This window comes from Eschrichtius robustus, chromosome 5, assembly GCF_028021215.1.
Source record: "Eschrichtius robustus isolate mEscRob2 chromosome 5, mEscRob2.pri, whole genome shotgun sequence".
Taxonomy (NCBI): Eukaryota; Metazoa; Chordata; class Mammalia; order Artiodactyla; family Eschrichtiidae; genus Eschrichtius; species Eschrichtius robustus.
In genome coordinates this window covers 140631976-140655707 of record NC_090828.1, presented here as the reverse complement: position 1 = coordinate 140655707, position 23732 = coordinate 140631976, and the positions used below count along the sequence as shown (strand labels likewise).

At 41.4% G+C, this 23732-nt stretch overlaps 1 protein-coding gene across 4 annotated transcripts in view; it reads right to left on the bottom strand.

Moving 5' to 3' along the window:
* Positions 1–4016: 4016 nt before the first annotated feature.
* The window catches only part of NIPA1 (NIPA magnesium transporter 1), a 41056-nt gene continuing 21340 nt past the window's right edge, over positions 4017–23732 (bottom strand). For 3 of the 4 annotated variants that reach the window (XM_068545358.1, XM_068545359.1, XM_068545361.1), the window contains exons 4-5: positions 11747–11907; positions 4017–9753 (exon numbers count right to left, since the gene is read on the bottom strand). In XM_068545358.1, the coding sequence (XP_068401459.1) occupies positions 9242–9753; positions 11747–11907 (673 nt within the window). In that variant the 3' untranslated portion in view covers positions 4017–9241. The remainder of the gene's footprint in view (positions 9754–11746; positions 11908–23732) is intronic. The other variant, XM_068545360.1, reaches the window with a different exon arrangement.

Below are 23732 nucleotides of genomic sequence, written 5' to 3'. Positions count from 1 at the left end.
ATTCTAGCTAGATGACATGGTCAAATTAGGAATTACATTGACTATTGATAGCTGGCAAGCTGGTCTCTGATGATGTGGTAGATTGATAAAAATGGCTCTGATTCTCTACTCATCCACGTGCCCACCCATTTTGCAGAGTGGCTTTGCAGTTCCACTCCAGCCTTGGCCTTGGCCTTGGCCTTGGGACTGTCTTTGGCCAAGAAAACGTGGTGGTTCCCAGCGTAAATCATGATGAGAAGAAGCCTGGACTAGTTTGCTGGAGGAGGAGACCAGGTGGAGCAGAGCAACTTGCAAAGCCACCTAGCTGACCCAGAGACCAGACATTGAGCCAAGCTGGTTGAGGTCCATAAAATTGTGCTGTTGACCCATAGACATACGAGAAAGAATAAAGGAATCTTGTATTAAGTCACTCTTTTTACATCTAGGAGGCATATGGCTGTAATGAAAGTAGCGGTTGGTTCATATGAACAAGAATGCTTAGAAGTTATGTTGACTTAACCTAACAAATTTGCCTGCAGCTCTTTTCTGCCAGTATTCTGATCATCCCAGCAAAACCCTGCCTTACCTAATCATCCTTCTCTCATCATTGTAGCTCACAGACTCACCTCACATTCACTATCTGGACTCCCCGCACACCTGACACTTACTGTCATGTTGCACAGTGCATTGGTTTTATAAGTATATATAATATTCCTTGCTAATTGTGATGCAAGCTCCTTAAATGCCCAGATAACTTCTCCAGCACATGATGTTGCACATCTTATATACCGGAAGCGTTCAAGCATTGATCGTAGATATTTTTAAACTTTTAAAAGTTGAATGCCTTTTCATACACTGCTGGTAGGATTGTAAAGTGGTACAACCTCCTTGTAAAACAGTTTGGCAGTTTCTTAAAAAATTAAACATATAACAACCATATGACCCAGCTATTCAACTCCTGGGTATTTTTCCCGAGAGAAATGAAAGCATATACCATTAAAAGATATAATGTAAATGAATGTAATGTGAATGTAAATGAACATTCAATAGCGGCTTTATTTATAATAACGAAAAAATAGAAACAATCCAAATGTCCATCAACAGATGAATGGATAAACAACTATGGTATGTCCATATAATGGAATACTACTGAGCAAAAAAGGGGAATGAACTATTGATACATGCTATAACATGGCAGAATGTCAAAATAATTATGAGAAGTGAAAGAAGCCAGACCAAAGAAAGAGTATATACTAAATGATTACATTTATATAAAATTCTAGGAAATGGTTGGTAATATGTAGCAACAGAAAGCAGATGAATGGTTGGGAGTGGAGGGGGCAAGGAGGGCAGAGGGATTACAATGGAGTAAAAAAACTTTGAGAGTGATAGGTATGTTCACTGTTTTGCTCATGGTGATGCTTTCATCATATGACATACATCAAAACATTCCAAATTGTATCTATATGTGCAGTATATTGCATGTCAAAGCAATTAAAACTGTTAAAATCTACTTTTTGTCATTCTTGTAGAAGTATAGGCAAGACTTCTTATTAAAATAGTATTTTTTAAAATCAAGTATTAGTAAATCAAATTGTTTTCTCATGTATAAATTGTTCTCCAATTACTCTCCTCTGTTTTGGTTTTGTTACCAGATGCCAGCCAGAAACATGACAACAGCATTACAGATAATGTTTTTTTTCTTTAGCTCAACCCCCTATCAGTAAATCTGCCCTTTTTCCTTCCAAAGTGAATAGTGACATTCTCTAGCATTTTAAAAGTTTACTATTAGCCGTAGGTGATCTACACACGTAGTAGGGCATTTTCCAAAAATGTTGGAGCGAGAGGGGAGAGCTCTCTGAAAAAGACAGTAATAACTTGAAATAAATTTGGGTATAACACTAGGGATATTTATTAAAAGCCAGGAGTTGGCTTTTAATAATTGGCTCACTTGATGAAATGGTGAGTGAATCTGGTAGGCAGAATTATGGCCCCCCAAAGATGTCCACAGTCTTAATCCTCAGAACCTGTGACTATGTTACCTAACAGGCAAAAGGGACTTTGCAGGTGTGATTAAGTTAAGGATCTTAAGATAATTCTGGATAGTCCAAGTGGGCCCAAAATAATCACAGGGGTCCTTGTAAGAGGGAAGCAGGAGTGTCAGAGTCAGAGAATGAGATATGACAATGGGAGAAAAGTCAGAGAAAGGCAACATTGTTGGCTTTGAAGATGGAGAAAGGGGAACAAGCCAAAGAATGTGCAAGGCCTCTAGAAACTGAAAAAGGCGGAGAAAAGACGCTCCCCTAGAGCCTCCACAAAGGAATGTAATTCTGCCGACACCTTGACTTTAGCCCAGGTAAACTTGTGTTGGACTTCTAACCCCCGCAGCTGTAAGATAATAAGTTTGTGTAGTTGTAAACCACAAAGTTTGTGGTAATGTGTCGGAGCAGCAATAGAAAACCAATACAGTGAATAAGCATGCCAAATTAGGGGAAGGAGGACACTGAGATCCTCCAGACATCTTCACCCAAAATAAAAAGATTCCATTTTATTAACAGATGACCTAGTTTGACCCTTCCTCCACCTTCCAGCCTGTTATCCCAGCTATTTTACATGGATTTGTGTTTGTTACTTGATTGGCATCTCTCCTATCTTGCTTGCCATGGTGCAATTCCAATCCCAATTCTTCCAAATTTCTTCAGCTGGAATTAATACCTCTCTTCTCTGAACTGCTAATATAGATAGAGGTATCTTTTAATTTCTCTTTATTTCTTGACTGTGCCTCAGCTCTCCAACACAAAAAGCCTTTTTGAAACTACCTACCATATGAGGTTCAAAATATGGTATGATTAACATTACATCAAAGATGCTGACAATGTCATGCCTAAGGGCCACCTGACAGGGACATGACTCATCGACAAAGGAAGTAAAGGGTCGGGAGCATGCCTGATTTTCTATACTCCTCAGAACCAGATGCAGAGCTCAGGTTCAACAGTATTGTGCTTGGCTAGCAGCTACAACTAACAGTTGTGTTAATAGTAAACAACCCAGGCAGGTTTTTGTAGAATTTGGCACTTATACATTTCATGACCCCAAAAACCTGTGTGGAAAGCGTTATCCATAGAAACGTTTAGTGGTTTCTTAAAATGTTTGTTCCTGACTTCAGTACAGGTATACTTTTTTTTTTTTTTTAATTTATTTATGGCTGTGTTGGGTCTTCGTTTCTGTGCGAGGGTTTTCTCTAGTTGCGGCAAGTGGGGGCCACTCTTCATCGCAGCGTGCGGGCCTCTCACTATTGCGGCCTCTCTTGTTGCAGAGCACAGGCTCCAGATGCGCAGGCTCAGTAGTTGTGGCTCACGGGCTTAGTTGCTCCGCGGCATGTGGGATCTTCCCAGACCAGGGGTCGAACCCGTGTCCCCTGCATCGACAGGCAGATTCTCAACCACTGCATCACCAGGGAAGCCCTATACAGGTATACGTTGATCAAAATGTGAGTCATCAAATCTTTTTGCATAGAGCCTAAGGAAAAATATTTTTGCTGAAATAAAATATTTTCTTCATTTAATAAAATTACTTATAGGACACTAATAAAGATTAATGACAAGATTTGTCATGACACTTGGAGTATTAAAATGTGTTATGATTCTCATATTTTCCATGTGTTTAAAACATGTTATACACCTCAAAAACATGTAAAAGTTATTAAAATATAGCTGGTTTTCTTTAATACCATCATTTCATTATATCAGAAGGTAATCACTGGATGGTGAATCCTTCACACATCATGGATTTGCTCCCTAAGATATGCTCGGGTGGACATTTTCTACATTGTGATGGAGACCTGGGCTATTCGTTTCTACAAAGAAAATGGGAAGCATTTGATTGAGGAATTAGGATGATATGGAACCTGAGACCACACACGCATTTCATGTAAAGGGCAAAAAAGCAACGAGTGTTCAGCTAGAAATAAGTTATTTTATTTTAAAACACATACAGATTAATAAATATTATTGGAAAACTTAATAAATAGCATTTTTATTTACATAAGGCAATTACAACATGCTATGACTACTTCTATAAAGCAAAATATAAGCAAGTCTTAGTCATTGACAAATGGGTGTGTGTGCTAATTGGAAGCTTCCCTGATACATTTACATGAAAAAAATTTTATGCAACCAATCAACATTTTACATTTTTTTATCTAGTCTTCTTCCTCTCTTTCACAATTATATTCCATTTTACAAGAAAGTAATAGTTATCATTTAAAAAGGCAAAAACACTCAGGAATGCTACTGGAAAACAGTACCCTTAAATTTTTCCAAACTGCAGAACACTGACATGGCAGGGGGGAGCAAGTTATTATAGTCTGACAAATAAAATAAATATTCTGTACTTTTCAATATGACCCTTTGGCACTAGTGGTTTGGGAGTTCCTGACATTTACCTGGTGTCAGGTAGCTCATGGTCAGGGTTGAGCTGCTTAGAAGCAGGAAGTTCAGCATCATTCATTACAAATTCAACGCCAACAGAATCAATCTGGTTCACAAGTCATTGATTCTTCTGCAGAACATAAACCTTCGCAGAATGTCAGAGAAGCTCATCACACCATCAGAATGTGATCTCTCAGGGCAGGTTTTCAAAGTCTCTGCTTAATCTCCATATTTTACAACAGAAAATATAAAACCCTGCCTTTTAAAACGAAAAAAGGAAACTTAAAGCTTCATGGAATCATGCAAACTTTACATCCAGTGCTTCCTTTGCTTACTCAGTGCTCGAAGCTGCGTGTCTACAGCATGGTCCTGAGCAGACAGGATGCATGGTGCATCGCTCCAAAGGAGTCCTGCACATGCGCTCTGGTCTGAGGCTACCAGCACAAACTAAACATGTGAGTGCTCTAACACAGATTTGGAGACCCATCCCACCGTTTAGAGGTAGAGAAACTGAGGCACAGAAAGGTCAAGTGACTCACCTATAGTTGCACAATTCAAGGAAAAACAGAAAAGAACAAATAAATTCTCCCTGGCTCATGCACTGGGCCCTAGACTATGCTTTTTATCACGTTGGGTACATTTGAAATAGATGTTTATTTACATGATCACTGTTCTACTGAATATCAACATTTCACTAGACAATATGTTTTTGATGTAACACAAAGTTACATTTTCTTAAAATATAATTCTTTGTTGCATTTAATAGCATGTGAGAAATGTGTACGAAAATAAATGAGTAGATACTGGGCCAAATTCTTGTTCCCATTCCTAAAATTCTTAATCTTTTCAAGTATACGATGGAGGTATAAGAATCTGGCCAGATGTGAAAAATCACCTTAAAATTCATCACCAGTTCAACTGTGAGGCGGAAGTGAGGAATACATATAGTTGAGGTATTTTATATGATAAACTGTTTTATGGTGTGACTGGTGTACAAACTGATCTTTTCTCTTCCTAACTCAAGCTAACAGACCTCTAGCTATGAATATGAGTAAAACATATGAAAAACTAACACAGACATGTCCTTGGGAGGAAGGTCAATGCTAAGGAGTTAATGTTACGTTTTTGGTCCCTGAGAAGGTGGAACACCAAGATTCCATCTAATCCTGCTTGACAGGTGAACTACTTCCGTGGTGTCAGACACAGTAAGGACAATTTCTTCAGACCACTGAAGCCAATCAGACAGTCATGAACAGATCTAAACTAAAGCTTCTTCTCTTTCCAAGTTCCTACTCAGTCCCAGGAAGTCTAAGTCAGGATCAAGTAGGCATCAAAGAAGAGTGATGGGCATAGCTCTGTAGGCTGCTCTTCTGGGTTAGTGGAGCAGCTTAGAAAGGAGAGGTGTCATCTCCCAACAAGAATCAGGCAGCACGACAGTGGCCTGTGATCAACACCTCAGTCTCCGTGGACCCATCCACGCCTGTAGACAGTGCATCTTGAGCACTTTATGGATGTCTAGGAACTGGCCTCTAGAAGTGAGTGCAGTATTTACAGAGAGCTGAGCCGTCGAGGAAGAAGGAAGGTGAGAGGTGACTGCATACTTCAGCAGTGCTCTCTTCTATCAGACGTGACACCCAAAAAAAACCCGAAGACCAATCTACTACAGCTGGAGTGAACCTCTGGAAATAAAACTGCATAAATCAAATTGGCTTGAGAAGTAGGACTTGAAAGAATATTTCTTATTGCTGAACCAAGAGCAGCAAAGTGTATTTCACTAACTTTCTAATGTGAAAAGACCATAATGACATCTGAGTGATGATTCCCCCTGAAGGTCCAGCCGTGGGCAGTTCTTGCTGCCCATGTGACAGGGAGCAGACTGCCCTTCTCTCCGGATCCTTCTCTGCAGAGTTGGAGCAGTCCTGCAGAACAGCAAAACACCCAGGGTGGTCTTCGTGCTGGGTTTGGGTTAGAATCCTTAATAGGCCCTACACTTGATCACTGAGCAGAACAGGAAGCGATCTTTTTAAATGCAAAGATTCAGATGAGAAAACAAGGCATTGTCCAAGTAAGACAGGAGAGAAATGGCCTATTTAAGTATCTATCCAGACTAAGTCTGCAAGTTGTGATCACAAACATATGATTTTAGAGGAGGCTTGCTTTAATTGAAGATAAAACCCAAAGAATACCATAATAATGAAAATGTTTTATATGTATTTACTTTTGGAAAGACCAGTATAAGACCTATGACCATTCTGGGCCCTACCCTTCAAAGCTTTTACTCTTTAAATATTTTTTTGTAATTCCAAATTATAAAAACATGAATTTGTAAAATAAATACTATAAGTCAGATGTTAAACGCTCTATGTTAAACTTGAAAATTAGGCTGTTAGACTGCTGGTCATGTCAATTACTTCCAGGCTAGAGTCACACTTTTGGAATACAATGGATGGTATGAACTGTGTTCCACTGGAAGGAAAGTTGTGTATCCTACGAAGGTAATTTGCTGAACAGGTGTAAACTTGGGAGAGTCTAACTGTTGTGGGACTTATCACCTTCAAGAGGAGACAAACTATTAATACTTTGAGATTCTATTTTACTCTAAAAAAATCATAGGGAGATAATCCAGAAAATATCACCTCTAAATATCTATGGAATAATCATGGATTAACTGTAATCAGGAACATCAATAGATGAATTTAAATAAACTAAGCTTCACATGTAAACTGTAAACAAAACAATGGTAATTTCCATATGACACATGGACTTTCTCACTATACTTGTATAGCCACATGTATTCTTTGACTATCTCATACTCCTTACCTAGAAACTATTTTTATGCCTAAAAGTATATTTATACTCCTGAATTATACTTTCAGAAAATTCAGTTCAATAAATTAAAGCCTGCATTCCTAAAAATACTGATGATAAAAAACAAACCTTCACGAGCTGAAAAAAAGAGTAATGGATTTTTTGAGCATTTATTAACTATCAGTTACTATAAGATTTTTAAAAATGTTTAAATATTCTTGCTGCTGTTAGTTCACAGATCACTTGACAACCCATGAGCATCACATGTGCTTTTAATTCATAAAGGTGTTTTTTTCTCTATGTTAAACTAGCCTCATTTTATTTAGTCTCTTTGTTCAACACTTTAGGGAACTATTCCTTAGGTCTTTAGAAATGTTCTTTTTGTCTGAAAACACACTTTTTTTTTTCCTATTGACATTCCTTAGTAATTTTAATTGGGTATTATTTAATTGGGTATCACCAAATCTACCTTACCCAATCCCATCTTTCAACTTGGCATAGCTTCCTATTTAGATAAAACAGTACACATGGGACTTCCCTGGTGGTCCAGTGGTTAAGACTCCAAGCTTCCACTGCAGCGGGCACTGGTTCGATCCCTGGTCAGGGAACTACGATCCGTCGCGCCGCACGGTGCAGGGGTGGGAGAACCACTGCAAATGAAGTACATGATATCTTGATGAATATCTGCATCACTCTGTGCTTTGTTCCCATTTAATACACATGCAAGGTTACTATAGATAGCCAAATGACCTCTTTGATCCAAATACTGGAATAATTAATGGCTATTTTGCATTTCAGAAGCTTGGGTGAGGAACTGTAGGGTGCTCTGCCATCTCAAACAACAGGGAGATGGCTAAAAATTGTTTCCATTTTTGCTAGAAATTCTTTTGAAAACTATGTGTGTTCCAGTTTGTAGAATATAGCCTAAGCTTAACTGTGTCCTTTAACTTGTTCCTGAATTACAGGGAACTCATATGTGCTATTGAACAGTTACTCTCTCATTTAACAGCCTTATTATCAAGTTAAATAATTTATTTCTTCTTAAAGGCCACAATGCTTGCTGAAAGAGAACATGGATATATGTAATACTGGATCCCAGTTACATTAGACTGAATGCAAATGAAGTACCTCATACTACTTAGTCAATTGTCTTTAATTCGACCACAACTACATGCTGAAAGGGTCGATTCACTCCAATGTGCCCTTAGTCTTGACTCTCTTCCAGTGAATGAATATACTATAATTTCTAACTGCTTTGAATATTTATATTTTGAAGAGTGAAATATTAAAGTATAAACAAGGAGGCTGCATTATTCTAATCTAAGAGAACATACACACAGTAATAGTCAAATTAAGTGAATAGTTCAAGTAATAAAGGCACTGAAATTGATTTGAGCTATTGAAAATCATCCTGCAAATGGAACAGTATATCATTTCCATTCACTCTTCTCTCTCTGTTTGCAATTAAAATGTCTAGGAGTTGGGGGTAGGAGAGTCAATACATCAGAGGATTAAAACCAATTAAATGTATATACCTCTGATTTGGATCCGACACCTGAATGTTATACATGCTTAATGCAAAACAACAAAACTACAGACACATTTACTGTAGAGTCAGACTTCAAGACAACAATTTCTCCCATTTCCAAAGTAAGCTTCTAAGTAAGAATATCTGTTCCCCTGCAAAGACTAATCAGAAAAGGCCCATTCTATTTAAATAATGATGAAGTGTTTTAAAAGCAAAGAGTATTCATGAAAGCTTCCAGGTTAATGGCAATGAACATAAGATTCCTCTCATCAGAGAGAGATGACACCCAGGCAACCACTGAGCAGCTTCAGAGTACAGAAGGCTGGGCCCCCACCCCAGTGCTGAGCAACGTATCCTCACTCTCCACCAGCCCATCCATTAATATACAGGCAACTCCAACACCAGCGATGTACGGTCTCTTCTACTTCACAACAAATCAGGACCAGAAGCTGCATCCATTTCCTGTTCCTCAAGCCATCCAACCCCCTGTTACATCCTAGTCTGTCTTCATATTAGATTTGTTCATCTCCCCAAGGTTGAAGTTGAACTCTTTGAACACCTGTATAAGGACAATCCCAACGGAGACGGTGGTGAACCCGCAGGCCATGCCCAGGAAGTCCACCAGACCCACGTTGCTCCACTCCCGGAAGAGGATGGCCGAGGCCAGCAAGACCAGTGTGGTGAACACAACGTAGTAGATGGCCCCAAACACAGAGGAGTCGAAGCACTCGAGGGCCTTGTTGATGTACCTGAACTGCACGATGATGCTGCAGCCAAGCACGGCCAGGAGCACCAGGCACAGGCAGAGGGCACGCTGACTAGACGGACTGTTGTGGAAGATGTCTTGGGCTGCCAGCCCAATGCCCTTAGTGGAAGGCACGGTGAAACTCCCCAGCAAGGAGCAGATGCTGATGTAGACCATGATGTTGGTGGGCCCGTGGGCCGGCGCGATCCAGAAGATAAGCAGCAGCAGCAGCAGCAGCACGATGCACAGATAGCCCACAAACACTGGAAGAGAGAGGGCGCGCGGTGACCCGGCGGGCGGAGCAGCGCAGCCCTCGCCGTGCGCTCCGCCCCCCGCCCCCGCCACTGTCACCGGGACACCCTACCGCCCCGGATGTGCTCTACCACAGCCCCTGAGCTCGTTCCACAGAAGTTATTCCCATCCTCATTTTCACCATTAACACATTCACAGCGCCTATATATTACATGTCAGTAAGTAAGTCTTCTCTCTATCGGTAACATTTTTATAACAATAAAAGTCAACACAGATGCTTTGAGATTTTTTTTTTTCGGCCACACTGCGCGGCACGCACCACTTCCCCTACCAGGGATCGAAGCCGTGCCCCCGCAGCAGAAGTGCAGAGTTCCAACCACTGGACTGTCAGGGAAGTCCCGAGAATTTTTTCAAAACCATTTCACAAGATGGTCAACTCAACAAACCCTAGGCAGAGAGGGCTCCTATGTGTGGGGTGGGAGAGAAAGAGAGTCACGTGGGGTCTCAAAGGACACGCAGGGAACCTGTAGGGGTGTTTCTGGCTGTTGCAGCCACTGGGGGCTGCACACAGTGGGCAGAGGCCAGGGGTCCTGGGATGTGCAGACGGTCCCACACAATGAAAAATCATCCTGTTCTACTGACAACTTCGGAATGTCACCTTGGACAGGAAAAGTGGAAAATGTTTATAATAATCAGGGCCTAGAACCTGTTTTATGTGTAAAACAGAGTAATTTGGCAAGGATTTAATAGACATTGAATTTTTCAGAACTTCAAGAGTTATTCTCCGTTTCAGAAGATCCCATTGTTGGGAGTTCCCTGGTGGTCTAGTGGTTAGGATTCCAGGCTTTCACTGCCGGGGCCCAGGTTCAATACCTGGTCAGGGAACTGAGATCTGGCAGGCCACCTGGCGCAGCCAAAAAAAAAAAAAAAAAAAAAAAAGAGGATCCCATTGCTGATGGCAAAATCCTTAGTGTTTGAGTCAATAGCACAACACCTCCATGTCGGTCTGTTTTGCACCTGCCAGATTCGCAGCACACACGGTGTGGGGTCTGCTGGCTTTAATATGTCTTCTCCTATAGTTGTACCTGAGCATTCTATTTTGTTCCAAAGTACTGTTCTTAGGGCATTATGTTGACTGCTATTATATGTACAAGGAGTTGTATTTTCCATGAATTTCATTCCCAGATTGTAAAGGGGGTGCCAGGCACTGGGCCTGAGGGCTGGGAAAAGCCTGGACATGTGTATCAGCAAGCAGGTGGTGGGAGCCCCTCTTCCCCAAGGATAAGAAAAAGACTATGGAGCTCTGCTGCAGGAGAAGATTCAGGAAGACACTACAGCTGAAAGCTGCCTGGGAGCCTGACCTATAAGCTGGGCAAGGGGTAGTGGAGCAGAGAGCAGCACGTGCAAACGTAAAATACTGCTGAAGTGTGGGCTGTGTTTGTGGGAAAATCAGAAGTAGCTTGAATGCAAGTGCGCAGGCTTTATTTCAGAAAAAGCAGCTGGGCCTGAGTGCGCAGTAGTTTGGGCTTTCTCTCATCAGGGGGGAGGGGTGGTGGTGATTGCAGTTATGAAAAAAAAAAAAGAAATTATGTCAAAAGTAGATACCAAAAAAAAAAAAAAAAAGTACAGGGCTCTGCGGGGGCTCTAAAGATGAATTGAATCAGACCTCGGCTCTCTGAGAGCTTCCCTTCAGAGGGAAGCATGGAGGCCTGGACGCACGGTGGTCCTGAGAGGAGCAGCCTGGGGCCAATCCCGCAGAATGGGCGCCTCCTGCTGCACCACAGATGCGGGGCGGGGACGGCGTCCATGCACAAGGTCCGGGTCCCAGGAGGCAGCAAAGGGGCCAGGGCAGCAGGGCAGCCCCGGGGGGCAGCAGCGGACAGTGGTGAGCAAAGAGGAGCCAAGGGCCTGGAGGACAGACCACAGCGGGGCGGATGGTACAGCCCCAGCCGGGAGAACTGCGCCGGAGGCGGCAAGCTCTCTGGCACCACGGCTCTGAGTTACCTGGGTTGGTCAGCTTCTCCTCCAGCTCGGCCTGAGTGGTCACACTCTCAGATTTCGGGGAGTGGATAATCAGCACGACAGAACCCGCACAGCTTAGTAGACACCCCAACTTGCCCAAGATGTTGAGCTTTTCTTTCAGAAGGTAAGAAGCTAAAATGGACCTTCAATTTTAAAATAAGATATGATTAAATCAAACTATCTTGACCTGTTTCTTCTAACTGCAGATGTTATTAAAGCTACATCTTCTTTACAGTCACATTTTATTTTTAAATTAGTTTTTAAGTGTACAAAGATTAGGAATTTATTGGAGTTGCTATTTCAGTACAAATAGGATCTTCATGACAATTCCATGCATAGCCAGTACATAATGATACTCTTAACTCATACCACTATATTATTTCAGTAGATATGAAATATACCCGGGTAGAAAAATAAGTTTTGTGATTGATCAAAAATAAAAATATTGCTTCCATATTTTTAAAAGTACACAGTCCAAAACAACTATGTTAAGTAGGAAAGCAGGATATGAAAATCCTTAAAATAATTACAAGTAATTCATGATCAGAACACTTAAGTTAAAATAAATTAAGTGAGAAAATGCACAGATAAGAAAAAATCAAAATGCTAATAGTAATTGAAGTATGGTAGAAAGAGTATGGGTGATTATTTTTCTCTTCTCTAATGTGGAAACTTTTAAAATGTGGTCATATTACTTATTTAATGCAAAAAAAAAAGCAGTCCTCATAAAACATCTGTAATCTTAAGACTGGTAACAGTGTTTATTATTTCCCTGTATAACATCAGTATACAATTTGAATCAGGAAACCTGGGCTTTTTCTAAATCGTGGGATTGGCCATTGTCAGTTTGCTGGTGTCCAAGCCAAAGGCACTCAGGGAACATGAACATCCACGGGGAGGGCACACCAGACCCAGATATCAATATATATACAGGACTATTTGCATTCATCCTCATTTCACAGATAAGGAAACCAAACCTCAGAAAGGATCAGCACTGAACCCAAGGCCACAAAGCTAACAAGAGGTGAAGCCATGGAGAGGTCAAAGCTTCCATCTTTCCCTTACAGCACTTTGTGTCCCTGGCCCTGGACAGCCTGGTCCCCAAGGAGACCCAGCAGTGTAGCTGGGAAAATAAGCAACATCCCTGAAAGAAACCACACAGGATATAATAATACAGAACTGGACGTTAAATTGGGGGGCTCCACACAGCTGCACGGAGAGGTAGCAACAGAGGAGTGGGCGGCTCCGAGAGTAAGAGGTGGGCTGGAGTCAGCCTGGGACAATGGGTGGGCCTATGCCGGGGGAGAGGGCTGCCATGCATATGGAAGAAAGGGGCAGGGTAATCCTGCACGGCGAGGCCAGCTCACCTCTTATTCCACTCTTGGTCTTACACCAGAGTACAAATTAAACAGCCCTGCTATAAAACAGAGTGTGTAACGACTTGAGGAATGCCAAGGCCAACAGATCAGGAAACAACTGCCATTGAAAAAGACAGTTTATTGCTCACAGTCTCCGAGCTGAGGGCCGTAGTGCCCTATGCAGGACGGCACAGGGAAGTGCTAGCATTGGTCAGGAGGCGCTGGCGGGTTGCGGAGGGCTGTAGCAAGAGCCTTCACTTCACTGTGGTCTCTGGGGGAAGGGGTGTGTAAGGCAGTGCAAGCAGTTTAGGACTGGCCAGTGGGAAGAGCTCAGTGGCGCTTGGGCACGGGCTGTCCCTAGCCGTCTATGACTTGGTCCTGGGGGATCAGAGCAGGTGGGTAGTGGGCAGGAGTGTGAGAGTCCAGAAAAGGAGGTGGTTGGGGTGTGGGCTCTGGATCGGTTGGTTTAGATTTGAAACGCACGCCTGAGCAGGAGAACTCCTCCCGAGGAGAGAGGTGCGCGTGCCAAGGGACGTGTGAGCCAAGGCAAGGTGACTCGGGACCGGACGGTCCAGAACGAGGCGTGTGCGGCACAGGCATGCAGGGCAGATGATAGGGCATCCAGTTTAGAGACGCTAGACACATGGTCAATAGAGTACCGTGTCATTTAAGGACACACCAGATAAAGATGTGGGCGACTGCTTACCTCCTGAGTACGCTCCTCAGGGAGAACTAGTCCTTGCCTCCCCTCTGTGGCTGCGAATGGACAACCCCAGGGCGGCAGGAATAGGGGCCATCTACCTAACAGGCTTCCCCAGCAGGAAATCCACCAGCTGTCTAGGCTCAAAACCTCTCTCCTCTCACTTTTCCTGGGCTGCAGTAACTAAAGCCTGCTACCTTCTGAGCTGAGATTAAACAAAAAGCATACAAAATCTCTTTGACTTAAATCAGGAGCCCACAGACTATGGCTGAAGGCCCAGTCCAGCCCTTCACCTGTTTTTGTGAATAACGTCTTACTGGAACACAGCCATGTCTACACAGTTAGTCTGGTCTCTGGCTACTTTCCACTACAATGGTAGAGGCGAGCAACTGCAACAGAGGCCACATGGCCCACAAGGCCTGAAATATTTACCATCTGGGCCTTTACAGAAAAAGGTGGCCACCCCCTAAGTTAAATGACCTACAGAACTAATCACACATCTACCTGGAGAGTTGGCCTGAGGTGGAGGCACAAGTTACCTGTCGGCATCAGGGCCACAACAGCACAGAAGAGCAGCGTCCTCACTGGAGGGGTGGGGGAGGAGAGCAGAGGTGGGAGGGGGGAGTGAGGAGCGGTGTGATAAAAGGCAATGGAAAGAGGGGGAAAGAAATGTACTGCCAAAAGAGAGGCAATAAACTATCTTAATAAACTTATAGTAATAGTAAACAAACAAAACAATGTGCTGTAGAATTGACAGCAGTGTCTTGAAGAGAAATTTGTATACCCAAGTTCATAGCAGCATGATGCACAACAGCTAAAATGTGGAGGCAACTTAAGTGTCCACTGACAGACGAATGAAGAAGGAAACAGTACACAAGGAGTGCACAAGGGTTCCCTTTTCTCCACACCCTTGCCAACACTTATCTCTTGTTTATTCTTTATGACAGCCGTTCTAACAGGTGTGAGGTGATATCTCCTTGTGGGTTTGATATGAATTTCCCCCATGACTAATGATGTTGTGTGTTTTTCATGTACCTATTGGCCCACCTGTATGTCTTCTTTGGAAAAACATTTATTCAGTTCCTCTGCCCATGTTTTAATCAGATTGTTTGTGATTTTTTTTTTGCTATTGAGTTGTAAGATTTCTTTATATAATTTGGAGATTAACCCCTTACCAGATCTATGATTTGTACATATTTTTTCTCATCCTATAAATTGTCCTTGTATTTTGTTGATGGTTTCCATTGCTGTGCAGAAGCTTTTTATTGATTTTTTAGGAGATTTTTTTTTGATTTTGAAGTCTTTATTGAATTTGTTATAATATTACTTCTGTTTTATGTTGTTGTGGTTTTTTGGCTGTGAGGCATGCGGGACCCTAGCTCCCTGACCAGGGATCGAACCCGCACTCTCTGCATTGGTAGGCAAAGTCTTAACCACTGGACCACCAGGGAAGTCCCCGTGTAGAAGCTTTTTGGTCTGATGTAGTCCACTTACTCATTTTTGCATTTGTTGCCTTCGTTTTTGATGTCAGGTCAAAAAAATTGCCAAGACCAATATCAAGGAGCTTACTCCTTATGTTTTTCTTCTAGGAGTTTTATAGTTTCAGGTCTTATGTTCAACTCTTTAATCTGTTTTGAGTTAATTTTTGTGTACAGTGTAAGACAGTGATCCAGCTTCATTCTTTTACATGTGGCCTGACCAGTTTTATGGAAGAGACTATCGTTTCTCCATTATATTCTTGACACTTTTGTCTTAAATTAATTGACCACATACGTGTGGGTTTGTTTCTGGGTTCTCTATTCTGCTCCACTGATCTACGTGTCTGTTTTTATGCCAACACCATACCGTTGGGACCTCCCTGGTGGCACAGTGGTTAAGAAACCGCCTGCCAATGCAGAGGACACTGGTTCGATCCCTGGTCCGGGAAGATCCCACAAGCCGTAGAGCAACGAAGCCTGTGTACCACAACTACTGAGCCTGCCCTCTAGAGTCACATGCCTAGAGCCTGTGCTCAGCAGCAAGAGAAACCACCGCAATGAGAAGCCCGCGCACCGCAACGAAGAGTAGCCCCCGCTCGCCGCAACTAGAGAAAGCCCACATGCAGCAACGAAGACCCAACGTAGCCATAAATAAATAAATAAATAATAAATAAATAAATAAATAAATAAATACATACATACATACCATACTGTTTGAATTACTATAGCTTACAATATAGTTTGAACTCAGTAAGCTTGATGCCTCCAGCTTTGTTCTTCCTCAAGATTGCTTTGTCTATCTTTGTTTTTTATGGATCCATACAAATTTCAGGATTGTTTGTTCTATTTCTGTGAAAAAATGCCACTGGAATCTTGATAGGATTGCACTGAATCCATAGATTGCACTGGATAGTATGGACATTTTAACAATATTAATTCTTCCAATCTATAAGAATGGAACATCTTTGCCTTTATTGGTGTCTTCTTCAATTTTTTTCATCAATGTGTTAATAGTTTCCAGTGTACAAGTCTTTTGCCTTCTTGGTTAAATTTATTCCTAGGTATTTTATTTATTTATTTTTTTGGCCACACCACGTGTCATGCAGGACCTTAGTTCCCTGACCAGGGTTTGAACCTGCACCCTCTGCACTGGAAGCTCAGAGTCTTAACCACTGGACTGCCAGGGAAGTCCCTATTTTATTCTTCTTGATGCAACTGTAAATGGGATTGTTTTCTTGATTTCTTTTTCTGATTGTTCTTCTTAGTGTGTAGAAACACAACTGATTTTTGTACATTGATTTTGTATCTTGCAACTTCAGTGAATTTATTTATCAGTTATAACAGTTTTTTGGTAGAGTCTTTGGGGTTTTCTATATACGGTATTATGTCAGCTGCAAGTAGAGACAGTTTTACTTCTTCCTTTCCCATTTGGATGCCTTTTATTGCTTTTTCTTGCCTTGCTCTGGCTAGGACTTCCAGTATTATGCTCAATAAAAGTGGCAAGAGTGGGCATCCTTGTCTTGTTCCTGATCTTAGAGAAAAAGCCTTTGGCTTTTCACTGTTAAGTATAAAGTTAGCTGTGGGATTGTCCTATGTGACCTTTATTATGTTGCAGTATGTTCCCCCTGTACCCAGTTTGTTGAGAGTTTTTGTCATGAATAGATATTGGATTTTGTCAAATGCTTTTTCTGCCTCTATTGAGATGATCATATGATTTTTACCCTTCATTTTGTTAATGTGGTATATCACACTGATTGATTTGTGGATACTGAACTATCCCTGCATCCCTGGTACAAACCCCACTTGATCATGGTATATGATTTTCTAGTGTATTGTTGAATTCAGTTTGCTAATATTTTGTTGAGAATTTTTGCATCCAATATTCATCAGTGATATTGGTAAGTAATTTCCTTTTTTGTAGTGTCCTTGTCTGGTTTTGGTGTCACAGTAATGCTGGCCTTGTAAAATGAGTTTGGAAGTGTTCCCTCCTCTTCAATTTTTGGGAAGATTTGAGAAGGATTAGTATTAATTCTCCTTTAAATATTTGACAGAATTCACCTGTGAAGCCATCTCTTCCTGGACTTTTCTTTGCTGGGATGTTTTAAATTACTGATTCAATCTTCTCCTGTTCAGATTTTCTATCTCTTCATGATTCAGTCATGGTAGGTTGCATGTTCTAGGAATTTATCTGTTTTTTCCTAGGTTACCCAATTTGTTGGTGTAGAATTGTTCATAGTTTCATGATCCTTTCTACGTCTGTCATTCAGTTGTAATGCCTCCTCTTTCACTTCTGATTTTATTTATTTGAATCTTCTCTCTTTTTCCTTAGGTAGTCTAGCTAAAAGTTTCTCAATTTTGTTTATCTATTTAAAAAAAAAAAGCAGCTCTTAGTTTTGTTAAGCATCTCTATTGTTTTTATGGATGTAATTTCATTTATTTCTGCTTGGCTTTTTATTTCCTTCTTTCTGCCTACATTTGGGATAGTTTGTTCTTTTTCTAGTTCCTTGAGGTAAAAAATTAGGTTATTTGATACCTTTCTTTTGTCTTAATGTAGGCATTTATTGCTGTAAACTTCCCTCTTAGATCTGCTTTTGCAGCGTCCCATAGCTTTTGATATATTAGGTCTCCATTTTCATTGGTTTCCAGATACTTTTGGATATCCCATTTGATTTCTTCTTTGACACATTGGTTGTTCAGGAGTGTTTATTTAATATCCACGTATTTGTGAATTTTCCAGCTTTCCTCCTGTTATTGATTTGTAGTTTCATACCGCTGTGGTCGGAAAAGATACTGGGTATGATTTCAATCTTCTTAAATTTGCTAACACTTGTTTGTGACCTATTGTAAGATCTATCCTGGAAAATGTTTCCTGCACATTTGAGAAGAATGTGTACTGTGCTGCTGTTGGATAGGATGTTCTGTATATGTTAGATTGGTCTAACATAGGGTTCAAGTTCCATGTTTCCTTGATTTTCTGTCTGGATGATCTATCCATTGTTGAAAGTGGGGTATTGAAGTCTTTTACCATTATTGTATTGTTGTCTATTTTTCCCTTCAGATCTGTTAATATCTGCTTAATATATTTAGATGCTCTGATGTTGGGTGTGAATATATTTGTGATTGTTATATTTTTGATGAATTGACCACTTTATTATTGTGTAATGACCTTCTCTGCCTTTTGCTACTGTTTTCAGGTTAAAGTCTACTTTGTCTGATATAAGTATAGCTACTCCTGCTCTCTTTTGGTTCCCACTGGCAAGGAAGATCTTTTTCCATCCCTTCACTTTGAGTGTATGTGTTTCCTTAAAACTGAAGTGAATCTCTTGTAGGAAGCATATACCAGGGTTCTATTTTTTAATCCATCTAGCCACTCTATGTGTTCTGATTGGAGAAATCAATCTTTTAACACTTAGAGTAATTATTGATAGGTAAGGACTTATCAATGCCATCTCATTAACTCTTTTCTGGCTTATTGGAGTTCTCTTGTACCTTTCCTTCTCTCTTGCTGCCGTCCTTTGTGAACTGCTGATTTTTCCATTGTGATATCCGTTGATTCCCTTCTCTTGTTTGTGAATCTACTGAAGGTTTTGTTTTGTGGTTACCATGAGGCTTACATTAAGACATCTTAGAGATATAACAGTCTATTTTACACTCATAACAATTTAACTTCTATTGCACACAGAACCTCTAATCTTTTATTCCCTCCTTTTTTCATATTTTTGATGCCACAATTTACATCTTTTTCTACTGTGTATCCATTGATCAACTGTGGTAGCTATGGCCCTTTTTTAAGACTTTTATCCTTCAACCTTTATACTAGAGTTAGGTAGTTAACACACCACCATATTACAGTGTTCTGTATTCAGCATTCTGAATCTGACTATATGCTTACTTTTGCCAGTGTGTTGTATATTTTCATATATTTCCATGTTACCAACCAGTGTCCTTTCATTTCAGCTTGGAGAACTCCTTCAGACATTTCTTGTAGGCAGGTCTAGTGGTGATAAACTCCCTCAGCTTTTATTTGTTAGGGAAAGTCTTTTTTTTTTTTTTTTACAGTCCAGGAATATGCTCGATATGCACATTAATTCTCTTGGCAAGAATCTTGCCCTTAACTTGTTCATTTACAATGATGCCAACAGCATGCTGGGTAACACTGTAGACTCTCCCAGTTTTGCCGTGGTAACATTTGTGGGGCATTACTTTTTGAACAGTGCCCATTCCCTTGATATCTACAATATCACCTTTCTTGTAGATTCGCATGTATGTGGCCAAAGGAACAACTCCATGTTTTCTAAAAGGTCTAGAGAACATGTAGCGGGTGCCTCTCCTCTTTCCCTTTGTGTTGGTCATTTTGGCGAATACTTTTTCATATAATTTGTGTGGCAAGGAGACTGAAGAATGCTTCAGATAACCCATCAAAGTCAAATCACTGTTACAATGAATGCACACTTCACTTTAAATGGTGAGAAGAATGCTTGAGGGACAGGGGGAGGGACAGGAGGCTCCAGGAGCCACGTGCATAAGGAAAGTCTTCTTCTCGCCTTCATTTCTGAAGGACAACTTTGCGGGGTATAGTATTCTTGGCAGTTTCGTCCTTTCAGCACTTCAAATATATCATCCCCTTTTCTCCTGGACTGCAAGGTCTCTGTTCAGAAATCCATTGATAGCCTTATGGGGGTTTCCTTCTATGATTTTTTTTTCTCTTGCTGCTTTTAAAATTCTCTGTCTTTGATTTTAGACAGTTTTATTATAACGTGTATTGGACAAGATCATCTGGGACTGAAATTTTAGGGTAACCTATGAGCTTCATGAACTTGGATGTCCAAATCTCTCCCCCAGTTTGGGAGGTTCTCAGCCATTATTTCCTTTACATAAGCTTTCTACTCCTTTCTTCCTCTCTTCTTCTCCTGGGATTCCAATGATGCCTACATTGTTTCTCTTAATGGTGTCATGTAAGTCCCACCAACTTTCTTCATTCCTTTTCGTTCTTTTTTCTTTTTGTTCCTCATATTGGAATTTTCAGTTGATCTGTCTTCAAGCTCACTGATTCTTCTGTTCAGTCATCTGCTGTTAAAGTTCTGTGTTGAATTCTTCAGTTCTGTCATTTCATTCTTCAGCTCCAAAATTTGTTTGGTTCTTGTTTTAAATCTTCTATCTCCTCATTAAACTTCTCATTTTGGTCTTGTGTTGTCTTCCTGATGTCATTAAATTGTTTACCTGTGTTCTTTTGTAGCTAAGAGTCTTTGGAACAGTTATTATGAATTCTTTGTTAGGAAATACAGGATCTTTATTTCTTTGGGCGTTACTGGAGGTTCTTTTGGTGGAGTCATGTTTCCCTGATTCTTCATGATTCCTACAGCTTTGCATGTCTGCACATTTGAAGAAGCAGTCACCTTTTCCAGACTTTACGGGTAAGGGAAGACTTTCACCTAAGGGTGGGGGCATGCTGAAGTGCGCTGTGGCCCTCGGTCAGTGGTGCGGGGCACCAAGAGCAGGTGCATACGGTGGCACCAGGTCCGGTGGGGCATAACGTCTTTTGGCTCAGGCTGCTAGGGTCTACATCATCAGCAACTGTGTGTTCCATGGTGAGTACTGCTGAGGGTCCATAGTGGCCACAAGGGGTACTGGGGTCCATAGTATCACTTGGGATCCAGTGGCTAGAGACCAACTATAAGCTCACTAGTAGCTGCGGGATTCCTACCATGGCCCTGCGGTAGCTGCACACTCCCCAGCCTCACAAGCCATGCACAGTGTAATGGAGGCTGGTGACAGGAGTTGGGCCCGGGGTGTGCAGGTGCATAGCTCAAGTGGCTGGCGGCAGGTCAATGCAGCAGTGCAGGCTAGTGACAGAAGACAGGGCCTGATCCAGACCAACATGTAGCTGTGGAGGCTGGCGGCCAGAGTGCTCTCCTGTGGCTGCCAGGATACCCGCTCCCAACCTGCACATTGCAGTGGAGGCCTGCAGTGTGGAAAGGCACAGCTGGAGATGCTAGCTGCAAGGAAGCACATGGTGGTGGGGTCAGCTGTGGAGGTGTAGGCTGCTGTCTTGCACTCACACGGCCACAGAGGGCTGCTTGCTGCCCGTGCGGTTCCCAGGCTCCCCAAGTGCAGGGGAGGAGAGTAGGGAAACGGAGGAAGGAAGGACTCGGGCTTCTGGCATCAGTGAACGCGAATACCTATAGGGCAAAAGTTGGTGAAATATGCAGGGGTCCACGGTGGTGAAATCTGCTAAGTTTTTCTGCAGAGCAGGTCACTGAGAACCACACTCACTCCCACTGCATGGCTGCCACCGGTATCCCCTGCTTTTCTTCCTTGCTCCTAGCCATTTCAATACACTTCAGTTTTGCCAATCTGGGTGGGAGCTTCGTGTGGTGCTCTGTAAGTCTTGGGGAAACTGGTCACTTCCTCCATTCTTCCTTTCCTGGCCAGGGGAACTGTTCCTATCTGGGAAGTTCCCTCATGGCACTGAGCAATCCCAACTTGGGGGAAGGGATAATGCAGTCAAAATGAAGCTGTCTTCTTCCTTCTTTTTCTTGCAGTTATTCTCAGGTTTTTGGTTCCACTGTATCACTAAATTTTCTCAAGTGACTCCCGAGCTCTCCCAGAGCTGTTTTCATTAATGGATAGCTAATTGTTAATTACTGTGGGGAGATGGAGGCTGAGTTCTTCCTTTCCAATCTGGATGCCTTTTAATGCATTTGCTCGACTAACTGCTTTGGGTGAACCTCCAGTACAATTTTGAATAGTAGTGGCAAAAATTGGACATCTTGTCTTGTTCTTAATCTTAGGGGGAAAGCATCCAGTCTTTAACCAGTAAGTATGATGTTAGCTGGGGCTTTTCTATAGAGATCCTTTGCAAGATTAGGAAGTTACCTTCTATTCCTAGCATATTGTTTTCATCATGAAGGGGTGTTGAATTTTATAAAATAATTGTTCTGTGTCTGTTGAGATGTGGTGTTCACCCTTTATTCTATTGATGTGGTGGATTATTTTATTTTTGATGTTAAATACACCTTGCATTCCTAAGATAAATCCCACTTGGCCATGGTATATAACCCCTTTTATATATTGCTGGACTCAGTTAGAGTATTTTGTTGATGACTTATCCATCTATATTCGTAAGAGAATTGGCTTGTAGTTTTCTTGTGCTGCGTTTGGTTTTCTTACCAGGGTAACATTGACTTCACAGAGTGAGCTGAGAAGGAATCCCTCCTTTCCTATCTTTTGGAAGACTTTGTGAAGAATTGCTATTAATTCTTCTTTAGATGTTTGGTAGAATTCACCAGTTATACCTAAGCTTTTCCCTGATGGAGACTTTATTTACTAATTCAATCTATTTACTTGTTACAGGTCTTTTCAGATTTTCTATTTCTTCTCAAAACAGTTTCGTTAGTTTGTGTCTTTCTAGGAATGTGTCCATTTCACCTACATTATCTAACTCGTTGGCATACAGTTGTTTATAATATTTGCCTATTAATTCTTTTCATTTCTGTACAGTTGGTAGTAATATTCCTCTTTCATTTCTGATTTTAGTATTTTTAGTCTTCTCTCTTTTTCGCTTTGTCAGTCCAGCTAAAGTCTTACCAATTTGGATGATATTTTCAAGGTACTAACTGCTTTTATTGATTTTCTCCATTGTTTTTCTATTCTCTATTTCATTAATTTATGCGCTAATCTTTATTATTTCCTTCCTTCTATTTGTTTTGAGTTTGTCCTCTTTTTCCAGTGTCTTAAGATGGAAGGTTAAGTTGTTGATTTTGAGATCTTTCCTTTTTTTTTTCAATGTAGGCATTTACAAATATAAATTTCTCTCTGTGTACTGCTTTAGCTGAATCCTAAATACTTTGGCATGCTGTTTCTTCATTTTTGTTCATCTCAAAGTATTTTCTAATTTCCCTTGTGACTTCTTTTATTTTTTTAAATATTTATTTATTTATTCTTTGGCTGTGTCGGGTCTTAGTTGCAGCACGCGGGCTCTTTGTTGTGGTGCATGGGCTTCTCTCTACTTCTGATGCGTGGGCTTCTCTCTAGTTGTGGAACACGGGCTCCAGAGCATGCGGGCTCATTAGTTGTGGCACACAGGCTCTCTAGTTGTGGCACACGGGCTCCAGAGTGCACGGGCTCAGTAGTGGCAGCACACGGGCTCCCTAGTTGTGGCACGCGGGCTCTCTAGTTGCAGCATGTGGGCTTAGTTGCCCCACGGCACGTGGGATCTTAGCTCCCCAACCAGGGATTGAACTGGCGTCCCCTGCATTGCAAGACCAATTCTTAACCACTGGACCACCAGGGAAGTCCCATGATTTCTTTTCAGATCCATTGATCATTTAGTAGTAAGTTATTTAATTTCCATATATTTGTGAATTTCACAAAGTTCACTGATTTTACTTTCTAATTTCATTCCACTGTGGTCAGAGAATGATTTCAACCCT